Genomic DNA, 14,462 nt, shown 5'->3' on the forward strand with positions numbered 1-14,462 from the left:
GTGCATATTGAAGTATGTCTTGTGTGCATATTGCAGTATGTCTTGTGTGCATATTGCAGTATGACTTGTGTACATATTGCAGTATGTCTTGTGTGCATATTGCAGTATGACTTGTGTACACGTTGCAGTATTTATTTTTTATGTGATTTTATTAGAGAAAGCTATGAATAGATGTGATCAGATGGCTTCAGTAGGAATTGTCTGGATTGTTTTGATACCTTGAACGCGGTCCAGTGCGTTGCTTTGACATTTTGCTCAAATGTAAATAAACTTGATGTCAAAACAAAAGATTGTATTTTTCTTCATTAACATATATGATCAGAGAGAGAAAGAGAAATGGCTCTATAAGATATTCCTTTATTGAGCCCTTGGGGGAATTGTGGTGTCCATGGCAGGATGGGGGAGGGGAGCTACAGGTATGGGCAGGGTAATAGTAGAAAAACATAAATATAGACAATGAAATTAGATCTGAATCCATAGGGTGGGGATTGGAGAGTGGGTATAGAGGAACTTATAGTAGGACGGGTGGGTTAGGGTTTAGAGTAGAAGGGGGGGGGGCTGTAGCTGGGGTGGTATTTTTATGTGTTCTATGTACTGTTGTCTTATATATGTGTAAGTGTTCCTCCTCTGAACTCCTGGGATTGACCGTCCGGGCCCGCCGGGATCGGCACCTCTGTACTCAGCCTGGCTGCACGGGTATGTTCTCTACGCACTTATACAAGCTCGACCATGGCTAAATTGAATATTTTAATTTGGAACGCAGGAGGGCTTAACGCCCCACACAAGCGTGCCAGTGTCCTTTGGCTATTGAAGAGGAGAAATATTGACCTTGCTCTCCTTAGTGAGACGCATTTAATGGTAGGTGACGTGTCAAGACTGGCAAATCGGCAATATCACGTTATCTCCGCATCCTCAGCCGATGATAAGACGAAAGGAGTAGTCATAGTTACAAGACGTAACCTTGATATCAAAATCTTGGATGTATGGTCGGACACGGAGGGAAGGATTACTATAGCAAAAGTTGAATTCTTGCATAGGAAGATGGCTATAATAGCATTGTATGCTCCTAACACATTTGATTCAGCGTTCTATAATACAATCACGAAGAATATGTTGGAACTTAATGGTTACGCTCTCATTGTGGGTGGCGATTTTAATGCGTGCTGGGATGCGGAGATGGATAGGTCTGGGCCCTCTGAAACGAGCGACCAGAAACGGGCCTCTAAGGCCCTCAGGATGTGGGCCAAAGACACGGGGCTCTCAGACCTCTGGCGCTTATGCAACCCCACCCTCAGAGATTACTCTCACCTGTCAGCCAGACACAAAAGCTTCTCTCGAATTGACTATGCATTCGCGTCCCCTAATATGTTTGATAGTTTCGATGTCTCATTGGTTCCCTTGGCTCTCTCAGACCACAAGGGGATTTTCCTTACGGCAACCTTTGGCAGGCTCTCCGCAAGAGCTCCCAGATGGCGTTTTAATTCGACCTTGCTAAAGAACGATGACTTCTGTTCTGAGTTCAGGAGTAAACTAGCAGAATTTTTGCAGATCAACGTTGGCACAGTAGAAGACCCTAGGGTCCTGTGGAACGCATTGAAAGGATTCATCAGGGGTCATGTCACACTATTTGCCTCCAATTTGCGAAAATCCCGGTCAAAAAAGCTAGAAGGACTGGAATCATTATATGCGGACCTATACGCATCCTTGCAAACTGACTATAATGAACGACTAAACACACAACGTAAGATAGTCAAAAAAGAAATAAACTCCATACTTAAACAACAGTCTGAGTTTTTGATACATAGGACAAGACAAAATTACTATTTTCACGGCTCCAGACCTAGCCATCTATTGGCAATGAAAATACGCTCAAATGATCATTTCTCAGATATCCCCTCGATTAGGACGAGCCAGGGTGCAGTCACTACTGATTCGAAAAAGATCAATGACACTTTTAAAGAGTTTTACTCACAGTTATATAGCTCAGAGGGTAATCTGGATGACTCTAGATTTGAATCGTTCATCGGCGGGCTTGAGATACCCCACATTTCTGAGGAAGAGGCCAAGGAACTGGGGAGACCGATTACTCTCGTAGAATTGAGGGAGACTATTGTTGAAATGCAGAGGGGTAAGGCGCCAGGCTGGGATGGTATTCCACCCGAAGTGTATTTAGCTTTCTGGGACCAACTGGGTCCATTGATGCTCGATATGATCAATTACGCTATCGAACAAGGGGAGTTCTCAAGAGATGTCAATATGGCGTTGATTTCTTTACTTCTCAAAAAGGACAAAGATCCCAATGATTGTGGTAGCTATAGACCCTTGAGTCTTCTCGGGGCCGATTTAAAGGTGTTTGCCAAGGTGCTGGCCCGTCGCCTGCAGAGATTTATGCCTGTATTGGTACACTGCGATCAAACTGGTTTTATCCCGGGGCGTCTGGCTGCAGATAATCTTAGGAGGCTGTTGCATGTAATCGATAACAGTAAAGACAATACAACTCCATCCACAGTTCTGTCTTTGGATGCCATGAAGGCGTTTGACAGACTTGAGTGGTCATACCTGTGGAAGGTACTTGAGGTCATGGGTCTTGGAAAGAGTTTTATTCATATGATTAAAGTCCTGTATGCCTCGCCGTCTGCGATGATACTGACAGGCAAAAACTGTTCCACACTCTTTCCAGTCTCCAGATCTTCTAGACAGGGTTGCCCTCTGAGCCCGGGACTGTTCGCGCTTTCCCTCGAACCTTTGGCCCAATTTATTAGGCAATCGGAGGACATCGTCCCCATAATGGTCAACAATACTCCACACAAAATTGCTCTCTATGCGGATGAGCTGCTGATTTTCATGGACGACCCCTCCCGGTCGGCCACAAAATTATTGAGGATAATCGACGACTTTGGTAAATTGTCAGGTTTTAAGATTAACTGGAACAAATCAGCCTGCCTACCTCTTAATGAACTGGCCAAGGCGGTACGACTACCAGCTGATATCCCCATAGTAGAACATTTTAAATACCTGGGCATAGAGATATTCCCCACGCTGAACCAAACTACTAAGTACAACTTCACGGGTACTTATGATAAAATACGCCAGGATCTAGACAGGTGGTCGTCCCTTCCTAACTCCTTACAAGCCCGGGCTTCCATAATCAAAATGAACATCCTGCCTAGGATTAATTTTATTAGCTCAATGCTCCCCCTGCCCCCTCCAATAGACCACTGGCGCAAGGTACAATCGATGGTATCTAAGTTTGTCTGGAATAACAAACGCCCGAGAATCAAAAGGGCTACTACTCAACGTAGGAAACAAGATGGGGGCCTCGCAATCCCTGATTTTAAACTTTATTTCTGGTCCTTTTCACTGAGACCTCTGATGTGCTGGCTAGACCCTGTAGAGGCTGTATCGTGGCGCTCCTTAGAAGCGGCGGCGGTGTCTCCGCTAAGATTGCAGGATGTAGTGTACTCCACTGTCTCTATTGCGAAATGCCGGCTGAGGTATGGACCGATCATAACTCACGTGATCCAAACGTGGCGTAATGTACAGAGGTCGTGTGGGGTTAAATGCCCTTGGCACCTGGACTCTCCAATTTTTAATAACCAGCAATTACTTGTTGGACACAAGCCGGTTAATATTCCTCAATGGCAAAGGAGGGGAGTGCATACTCTGGAGGATATTTATGATAAGAACGGCCTCCGTGCGTTTCAGGACTTAAGAGAATTTTATGATCTTCCCGGCGAGTCCTTCTTTCTTTACCTTCAACTAAGGTCAGCACTGAGGGCGCATGGCGTACCGTGGGCTCAAGCCTTGCACCCACACCCCTTCCTCAGGCTCATAGTGGACAGGACGACATCCAGAGGGTTTGTCTCCGACTTTTATACGCTCTTAATTCAATCCACGTATAAAAATTTATCATTGGATACAATCTGGCGTGTGGATATCCCGGAGTTGGACCCCGAGTTTGACTGGGATGATGTTTGGGCAAATGTGGCATTATCTTCCCGCAACCCCAATCACCAGCAAATTAATTTTAATTATATTCATAGGACCTATCTTACACCTAGGAAGCTATTTGCTATGGGACTGATAACCGACTCTCGGTGCACTTTGTGCTCTCAAAAGGCCACTGGCACTTATATGCATATGTATTGGGATTGCCCACCAGTGGCCCGCTTCTGGAGGTCAATAACGGACAAACTTTCAGATCTGTGTGGCTTAACTATTCCATTCTCAGCTGTTACGCTACTCCTGAACGATATAACGACACTACCCGCGTCCGTACAACTGAAAAGGGTTGTCCTAGCGGGCGTCACAGCAGCGAAGAAGCTAATAGCAATGAGATGGAAGGAGCCTGAGAAGCTTACAATGATTAACTGGTCCCTAACTCTATTGGATGTGATTTATCTTGAGATATCCACAGCCCGGGTGATTGGGGTGGGGCAGGCTGGAATTGACCTGTGGTTCGCAGCAGCTGAGAAGGTAAAGACCGCAGTGTGCGGCTGAGCGGGGTTGGGGTGCGTGTTCGGGTGAGTCCGGCGGTCTCTTGGGAGGGGGAGGAGGAAGTGTTTTTGTCTGTCTTGTCCCTTGTCTTGTCATCTTGAGTTTAGCTGGGGATATTATGGGGGGGCAGCTATTTAACTAGTTCTTCACTGTTTGGCCACTTTTACACGGTCTCTGTGAGTCTATGGAACACCTACAGGTTTTTGTTTTTTCATGAAGGTTCATTGCTCTGGTTTCAGGTCGTGTTCCCCCAAAAAATGGTCCTTGTGGTGGGTTGGAGATGTACGTTTTATTAATATGGGGTCACACGGCCGGGAATCGGGACTGAACACTGGGAAAGACCATTTATTAGATAGTACCCCTTGGAATTAATTTAGTAGGTTGAACTCTGGTTTCTTTTCTTTTGTCTGTATAATTGTTAGTCATTATTATTATTGTTTTTGTTATTTTCTTGTGAAGTTCTATGTATTGTGATTGTGGTTAATGTGTTGTCTTGTTTCGTGAGAATGTCAATAAAAAAATTTGATCAAAAAAAAAAAGAAATTAGATCTGAATCAAAAAATACGAAGAAAAAAAATTAACTGTAAGCAATATAATTCACCCTGAATATAAAAATATGAGAAAAATAAAAGAAATGCAAGTGCAGATAAGGGTCTGTGTGCCCTATCGGTTATATTATACGTTACAATAAATATAGGCATACATTAGATCAGAATATACCTCATCTTCCCAAAGAGAGAAGCCCCTGCATTAAAAACGGCAAGCTCTTTACCTTGAACAAGGTCTTTATTAAACTAGCTTCATCTGTGGTTCATACACAGGCTCTTTACCTTGAACAAGGTCTTCATTAAACTAGCTTCATCTGTGGTTCATACACAGGCTCTTTACCTTGAAGGTCTTTATTAAACTAGCTTTGTTTGTGTGACGTCATCAGGTATAAAGGCTGAAGCTGCTCCATAAACAATGAATTGAGAGAAATTGTGAAGATGACACTAATAAACAAAATGGCATCCAATGTAATAAAAAAAGTCAACCAACGAACTCGATTCTTGTACCGGATCTCCTCTCTGGTAAACAAGAACACCCTGAAGACTCTGGCAGGAGCACTCATTCAGGGGTACTACGACTATGCTTGCACCTCATGGTACCAAAGCACCTCAAAGGCGCTAAAAACAAAATTACAAACATCTCAAAACAAACTGGTCAGACTACTGCTTGACCTTACTCCTAGAACCCACCTCACCCCTGCCCACTTTGACAACCTAGGATGGCTTAGAGTAGACGACAGAGTACAACAACTTGCAATGGGCCTGGTCTACAAGATACACTACACGACCAAGGTACCCATGTACATGTCAAAATACTTCCCAAAGGTCAGTGAATACCACGATCACAACACCAGAGGGAGCTCCACAAATCATGTTAAACCCAGATTCGGCTCAAATAAGGGACTAAACACGTTTCGCAATTATGCCACATCAATGTGGAACGCCCTACCCAAAGCTGTAAAGGAATGTGGATCACTACCCACTTTCAAAACCTCTCTCAAGGGACACCTACGGGAGACTGCAATTCAACACTGGCCCCTGTAAATATCCTAACCCAACCCCCTCCAATGTACAGTCATTTACCTAGTATGGTTTTGTCAATAGTTCAATGTACAATTGTGTTTGTTTGTACAGTGTCTCCTCCCCCCCCCCTCAATGTACAGTGTTACTTGTTTATACAGTGTGCCCCCCCCCCCCCCCCCCCCCCCCCCCCCCCAACCACCTCCAATGTAAATTACCCAGTATGGTTGTCAATATCCCAATGTACCCAACCCCCCCCCACCCAACCTCCTCCAATGTACAGTTTCTACGTCAAATGTATATACTCCCTTTTCTTGACTCCTTCTGTATCACAAAAAGTACTGTATTTGCAAATCTGGTATGTCATAAATGTATAGATGTAGCAGTACTGACTATCTGTATGTCATGTATGTCATATATGTCTATATGAATTGAAAATGGGGGACCCTGATGGAAACAAGACAAACGTCTTTCTCAGGTCTGCATCCCCTTAACAATTGTATGTATTGAGCCGTACTGTATTGTACCCATTCTGCAATCTGTTAAATAAAGTTTTCATTCATTCATTCATTAAGAGCTCCCAGCGCCCTCTGCAGGACACCCAGGGGAGTACATTTCCTGCTTCAGAACGGCGGACACGACAAAAAATATCGGTATAAAAACCGCAAACAAACATTCTGTGGCTTCACAAAATCAGTCCCCCCCCCCCCATTCATTGTTTATGGAATTCTTAATTTGGGTGGTGTTGGCCCTTGGTTGTCATTCTGGTGTGTGAGGAGGAAGGAGGATTCAAGACAGTGATGTGGGATGTGGGCCACCTGTCTTTAATCAACAGCTACCCAGCGCCCTCTGGAGGACAGAGATAGAATTACTCTCACTTTTTGGGAGGAGTTCAGGGGCTGCATTCAAATCCAAGTTCTGACATTCCACCCCCTCATGTGATAATGAATCCAGGTAAGATGAAGGCATAGTTTTCTGTCCATTCCACTTTAAACACTCATTTTCACTGTTAATTTTCCTCTTTAGATTTTTTTTAATTACATTTTGTAATTAGCTAGCAGCAGGTAAAATGTGCAATTAAGCAGGCTGCACAAACTAGCGCCCCCCAGTGGAAATATTCAACCCAGTAACACAACGTGATGGAGGATGTGGTAATAAAAAGTAGGCCTGCTATGTCAAATCATTCATTAATTAGATTCCGCTACATGGTCAGTCCACACATTTATTATGTATGTGACCACTCACTGTGTCTCTGTCCTGCGTGTTGTTGACCCAATAATGGACACTGGAGTCGAGATGGATGGAGCACTTCAACTTTACTGTGAATGGGACACAACCAGCAGGTTATTGTCAGATTATGACATATATAATCATGAAAATAATGGCAGATACATTCTATGGGTACATGTATAAATCATGTAGCCAGGTCCTGGGTTCTTGGCTCTCTCTCCCCCTCTCTCACTGTGGCACAGACAAGAGTATAAAGATCTTAATCAGACCATAAATACTCACACACACGATGGCCTAAAATACAAAAGGCACATTCATTTCCAAAGACGCAGAGTTGGAGCAATAGCTTTAACTCAATTAATTTGACACGAAATGCCACAAGTAACTAAATTATGACTTGACTAAGATTACCCCGAGATTAGGGGACGGGGCCAAGTAAAGTTTAAAGTACTAAACATAAGACACATCAATAAATCCTCCCTTTCCAACACACACACCAACACACAGCACACACACACACACACCAACACACACGCAGACACACACACCAGCATGCACACACACACACACCAACACACACGCAGACACACACACCAGCATGCACACACACACACACCAACACACACGCAGACACACACACCAATTATATGACGTGTCATGGGGAGGAGAGTGAAAAAGGGTTCGGGGGAGGAAGCCAGAACACACTTCTTCTGTTTTTTTGACTTGAGAGGAACACACTGACCGGCCGGTCGATACTGTGTGTTTAAATTACTAGAATTATTGCTTATTCCACTTTTTATATCGTATCTACTTTTATACCTTGTTCATTCATTTTTATATAATAAACTACCTCAAAAGTGTTTCATTCTTCACTTCTTTTTAAATCATTATTACCGATCGGGTTCTCAAAAAGGTTCCAGTCCTGACATTATTAAACACTGCAAGACAATCTGCAGCTCACTCCAGCTCCAGCTTGCATCAAACCACAGCCTGAAGAAATCGTTCTGCTCTCTTTAAACTATATTGTGATCGTATAGTAACAATTCCATATTAAAACAGAAATAAAAGATGGCTGTTTGCTCAATTACTGTAATATTGTATAGCTATAATTCGACATATTTACTTTTAGTATAACATAAAATACTCCACACTGTGTGTAGCCATATGTTAGAAGAAATAAATGAAACAAACAAAACAATAAAGTGCTATATCATGACAGCTAAGACAATGAAATGCAATCCCAACAGTAACCAACAATACACACCGTTACGTGTATATATGTGTAACGGATGTTCTCTGTGTGTAGGCCTGCCTAACACACGTGGCTCCTGCGTTGTGTTCTGGGCGTGGTGTAAATGACGAATCAGCACACATGGACGACAGTTCAATCCTTTATTCGATGGCCTGCAATGGAGCCCACCGACCTGTATCAAATGGGTGGTCGAAATACCACAAGAACAGCGTCACAAATATATCTCGTCAAGTCTCCCACGTTGAATAGTTGTTGCAACTCGAGAATATCAAAACCATTACATGTACCGCATGGCTTAACCACATCTCACATAGTAATTTAACATATCAAAACCATTACATGTACCGCATGGCTTAACCACATCTCACATAGTAATTTAACATACTAATCTTATTAGCAATGCATGAAACGTGAATGACAAATTACACAATAGACCGAACTCTTAAGGCACACATACCTGTATCAAATGGGTAGTCGAAATACCACAAGAACAGCGTCACAAATATATCTCGTCAAGTCTGGTGACAGAGAACAATAAATTGACGATATTACCACGGTGAAATACCAATTGTGCATATAACATAACCACACCATTCATTACAACACTATCGAGTCATTATCATCTGTTAACATTCAATTCACATACAAAATATATATACAACAGTGTAATACATAAAAGTGCTGCGCGCTACAATAATCAAACGTACCTCCCACGTTGAATAGTTGTTGCAACTGAATCCCCAAACCGGAAGAGGTTGCTTCTATCATCGCGCTAATAATTGACCCCGGAAGTGCTACACTCTCGAACGTGAACTTCCCAAGTTACATTCAAATAAAAGTGCCTTTGGTATAAAGAAATAATAAACAATTGTAAGCATTAAACATTTGTAAACAGGATTTAATAACATTTCAATCCTTAATAAAATAATAAACAGGATTTGGTGACATTTCAAACCCCAATAATAATAATAATAATAATCAATGTCCAATTGACCTGGTTACATTCACCCCTCCTGAAATTTCACCAACATCCCGTGTCAGCAGAGCAAGGGGGACATACAAAGAGAAAAAAAAATATCGGTAGTCTACCACTAACCTAGACCTGGCACCAGAGAAAAAGGACCTAGTCCCCCATTCGACTCAAAAGTCACCCCCAAAAGAGGTTCAGAGAATAAAAAAATTGATCAGATCTCAAAATTCCCTTAGATCAATATGACGCCTGATACGCCACACAACTCATGGCCCTCAAAGCTGTCTGATAGACACCTACTCAACCCAGCAATACAAAAGAAAAAAACTGGCTTTGGTGAACCCTAACCTCCACCTCAACTCAACCAGTCACCCCTCTCAGAAATGGCATCTGAACCATAGATTCTATCAACCTGTTCACTGATCTCACTACTCTCCCTGTACGTGTCCTAACCCGACCATCATTCCCTACGTGAGGGTGTAAATCAGTGGGAACCGCAACACCCATGTCAGGTGAGTGCGAAACCCCTGTACCTAAATCAGTGTGAGCTGTGACAACTACGTCAGGTGAGTGAGAAGCCTCTGCCTCTGAATCGGTGTGAGCTATGACAACTATGTCAGGTGAGTGAGAAACCTCTGCCTCTGAATCGGTGTGAGCTATGACAACTATGTCAGGTGAGTGAGAAACCTCTGCCTCTGAATCGGTGTGAGCTATGACAACTATGTCAGGTGAGTGAGGAACCTCTGTGTGCTGTGCCTGTGTGTCAGGTGTACATTGAGCAATGGCCCCTGCAGGACTGGCCACTGGGCTAACCTGCTCTATCCCATCTGTCACAGCCAACACAGAATCAAAAGAGTCTGTAAGTGACGAGACCACAGGCCCCTCTACCTCCACAGAGTCGGTCAGGTCATGTGCAACACCGCCTCAGACCAAACTCCAGATGCAGGATCCATACCGTCACTACTATCACAGTCCCCCTCATCGGACTCTCCGTCATCAAACGCCTGACCAATCTCACTGGCGTCCTCCCCCTGCTCTAGCTCAGGAAATGGCAAGAAGTTGACCTCCAGCAAACGGTTCCTGTGCACTACCCTTGTGCGCCCCCCTACATCCTGAATCCTATAGACATGGATACTGGGATTGACACCAACAACTGTATACACTCCATCCTCCCATTTGTCAGCCAACTTCCGTTTTCCCCGCTCTCCCCGATTTGCTACCAGAACCCGATCCCCCACAGACAGGTGTGTACCCTTGACACGCTTGTTGTACTGTCGGGTTTGGTGCTGTTGCTCAACAGTGGAGTGCTTCTGAGCGATCTCCATGGCACTCTTCAGACACGAAAGCAGGGAGCCAGCATAGGAATCGTAATCTACAACTCCAGGGTCATTCAGGACCTGCCTGAACATGACATCCACTGGTAGTCTAGGGACGCGGCCAAACATCAAAAAGAAAGGCGCGTAACCCGTAGTCTCATGAACAGTGGCATTGTACGCAAACGTGAGTGTCTGGACCTGCTGCGGCCACTGGTGCTTCTTCCGAAGCGGGAGAGAGCGGAGCATGTTCCCCAGAGTGCGGTTAAAGCGCTCTGTCCCACCGTTACCCATGGGGTGATAGGCCGTTGTGTGGGATTTGGCCACTCCCGCCAACCTGAGGAGCTCAGCAATCAATTTGCTCTCAAAATTGGCACCTTGATCTGCGTGTATTCTCTCAGGGAACCCGTACACACAAAACACGTTGTCCCAGAGCTTCCTGGCAACTTGTTTCGCCGTCTGATTAGCGCATGGGAACGCGTGCGCCAACTTGGTGAAATGGTCAGTCACCACCAACACGTCCACTGACCGCTGATTGCTGTCCTCAGCGGACCAGAAATCCATACACACTAACTGCATCGGCGCGGAGCTCTTGATGCTTTCAAGGGGCGCACGAGCAGCAGGCTCCGGGGACTTCCCATACACACATCTTTGACAACACTTGACATATGCTCTGACATCCCTCTCCATATCTGGCCAATAAAAACGTTGCCTGGCAAGAGAAAGAGTGCGATCCTGGCCCTGATGACCCGCCAGATCATGGATGCCCGACAATGCCTTGTCCCTCAGACTCAGCGGCAACACGTACTGAGTTCTCCTCTGCTTGGACACTTGGTCCCTCGTCACACGGTACAGGACACCATCACGGACCTCCAGCTTGTCCCACTGTTTCAACAGTCTGAGAACCCTCTGGTTAGCGCCGTGCCTCTCCCGTCTAGATGGTCGCTTTCGAACAGCGACAAAGGGTAGCACCCTAGAGATGCATGTGTCCCGTTCCTGACTCAACCGGAGCTCCTCAACTGAAAACATCGGTAAAACATTGGATGTTCTGAACCAAACCCAGCGCTCTGGACTCAGCAGCACCAATCCAATCACACTTAGACTGACAGAGGGCTCTGATCTCCTCTGTCCCACAATCCATCCCGAGTAGTGAGCTACTCACCGTCTGGGACAGACAACTGTACCTAAAAACATCTTGCACAGAGTCCCCCTCAACTGCCCCCGCTTCCTGCACAAGAGCCGGGTACGGCTCCCTCAATAACCTCTGACTAACATGCTTAGCGAACGGGTCACGACTCAAAGCGTCCGCCACCACATTCTTCTTCCCTGGCAGGTGTCTGAGATCAAAGTCAAAAGCCGCAAGTTTAGACACCCAGCGAATCTCACATGCGTCAAGCTTTGGCTTCGTAAGCAGATAAGTCAACGGGTTATTGTCCGTCCAAACTGTGAATCTCTGACCCTTCAGCCAATGGCTGAATTTCTCGCATATGCTCCATTTCAAGGCCATGAACTCCAGTCTATACGCTGGATACTTACGCTGTGAAGCACTGAGGGTCTTGCTTGCAAAAGCGACAGGCCTGGCCTTAGACTCACCTCGAGGTACCTGCGACAGCACAGCGCCAAGTCCGTCCAACGACGCATCAACTGAGAGGACAAAAGGCTCCTCAAAATCTGGGTGGGCGAGCACGACACACTCCAGTAGCATTGTTTTCAGCCTGTCGAAAGCTTCCCCACAAACCGATGTCCAGTCGGCAGGGGTGAGCCTACGAAAGCTGCCAGGTGGTTTCTTGTCCTTAGGGGACCTCCCCTTCCTCTTTTGTCCAGCCGTAAGGGCGAACAATGGCTTCGCAACAGCAGAGCAGTTTGGGAGGAAATGCTGGTAATAGAATACCATCCCAAGAAACGACCTGATCCTACGGACAGAGGGTGTGCACCCATCAACTTCCATGAGATCTTGTACTGTCATGTTGGAGATAACCTCCACCTTGGAGGGATCAACAGACACGCCCCCACCACCGACCACATGGCCCAAGAACCTAACCTCCTGCTGCAGAAGGTGACACTTCTTGGGAGCCAGTTTCAAGTTGTTCTCCCTCAACCTCTGAAACACGGTGTGGAGCCTAGACAGGGCCTCATCTTCTGACGGCGCGAAGACCAGGAGATCATCAAGGTAACACAACAGTTTTGTGAAGTTCATGTCCCCAAAGATTCCAGTCATCATTCTCATAAAGGCTGCAGGGCTATTACATAGACCCTGTGGCATGCGATTGTACTCATGCAACCCGAGGGGGGTTGTGAAAGCCGTGTACTTCTTGTCATCCTCATGCATTGGGATGTTAAAGAAGCCAGAGGTGAGATCCATCGTACTAAAGAGGCAATTGCCCCCAAGCGCGGCAAGACAATCAGACTGGTGTGGCAGGGGGTGAGCGTCCTTCAAGGTGCGCGCATTCAGCCATCTGAAATCAGTGCAGATCCGAACCCCCCGTCCTTTTTCCAGACCATTACAAGAGGTGAAGCATACTCACTCGAGGACTTCCTGATAATCCCCTTTTCCTCCATATCAGTGAGAACCTGTCTCAGCTTCTGATAGTGAGCCGGGGGGACCCTCCTGTAGGGCAATCGAAAGGGGCGCTCATCCACAAGACGGATGCGATGAGTGTATCCCTTGACCTCACCACAGTCTAACGAGTCCTTGGAAAAGATGTCGCTATATTCAATTATCAACTGCTCAAGCTGAGACCTGCAGGCTCCACTGACCTGGCAAGAACTGATGTCAATGTCACCGAGCCCGAGCTCTGACAAACTCCTAGCCGGCGGGGCCGAAGGACCGGCACAACCAGGGGCGTCAGGCTCTCGCCTTTCCGAAACTGCCTGCAGTCCCTGAAAAGCATCTAAGTCCTCAATCGCCAAACACACTGAAACATCAGCCAACTTGCAATTCCTTTTCAGTGTGATAGGTTTGTCAGACGGATTGACAACAGTCATGGGCACCCACCTATCTCCCCAGAGTGGTGTAACGAGCCGACCCACAAGAACGCCTCGTGGCATAGCCTTGGAGTCTGTTGGCTCCACGATTACAGTGCTCCCAGGTGACATAGGCACCTTAGCGGGGAGTCTGCCCCAGACTAAGTGCTCGTGTCTCGGTAGGAGCGTCACGGCCTGGGTGAGCTTCACAGTACCAATTTTCTCGGGAACCGTACCGCCCCTCCAGCGCTCCACATTAGTAAACATGGACAGAAACTGCTCCACTTCCGGACTTGACTGAGGCTCTGGTCTCGATGCGAGATCCCAGTACTCACTACCACCCTTCAGGACGTGGGTAACATGTTTAAGGACATTCGTGCCAACTATCAGGTCATCATGTTGACCGGGCACGACCAACGTGGGTACAGTAAAGGAGACCCCATAAAGCTGCATGCCTAAATCATAAAACCCATCAGGCCTCGTCTCCAGACCACCACAGCCAATCAAAACAATATTTTCTTCAGGCTGCTGCTTCCCAGGTAAAACACCCCCAGAGCGGAGCTTCTCCACTGCATATTCACTGATACTGCACGACATAGAGCCAGTATCCAACATGCCTCTAAGCTGAACACTCTGGTTGACAAGGACTGAAGCATAAAACAGGTCAC

At 46.0% G+C, this 14,462-nt stretch overlaps 1 protein-coding gene across 1 annotated transcript in view; it reads left to right on the forward strand.

The window, feature by feature from the left end:
- The window catches only part of LOC311241290 (uncharacterized protein), a gene marked incomplete at its 3' end in the record, with an annotated part of 59,677 nt that extends 49,382 nt beyond the window's left edge, over nucleotides 1–10,295 (forward strand). The window contains exon 13 of the mRNA XM_084330062.1: nucleotides 10,285–10,295. Coding sequence (XP_084186188.1) covers nucleotides 10,285–10,295 — 11 coding nt within the window. The remainder of the gene's footprint in view (nucleotides 1–10,284) is intronic.
- Nucleotides 10,296–14,462: the final 4,167 nt, after the last annotated feature.

This window comes from Notolepis coatsorum (genome assembly GCF_963971535.1).
Source record: "Notolepis coatsorum genome assembly, chromosome: 1".
In the NCBI taxonomy this organism is placed as follows: domain Eukaryota; kingdom Metazoa; phylum Chordata; class Actinopteri; order Aulopiformes; family Paralepididae; genus Notolepis; species Notolepis coatsorum.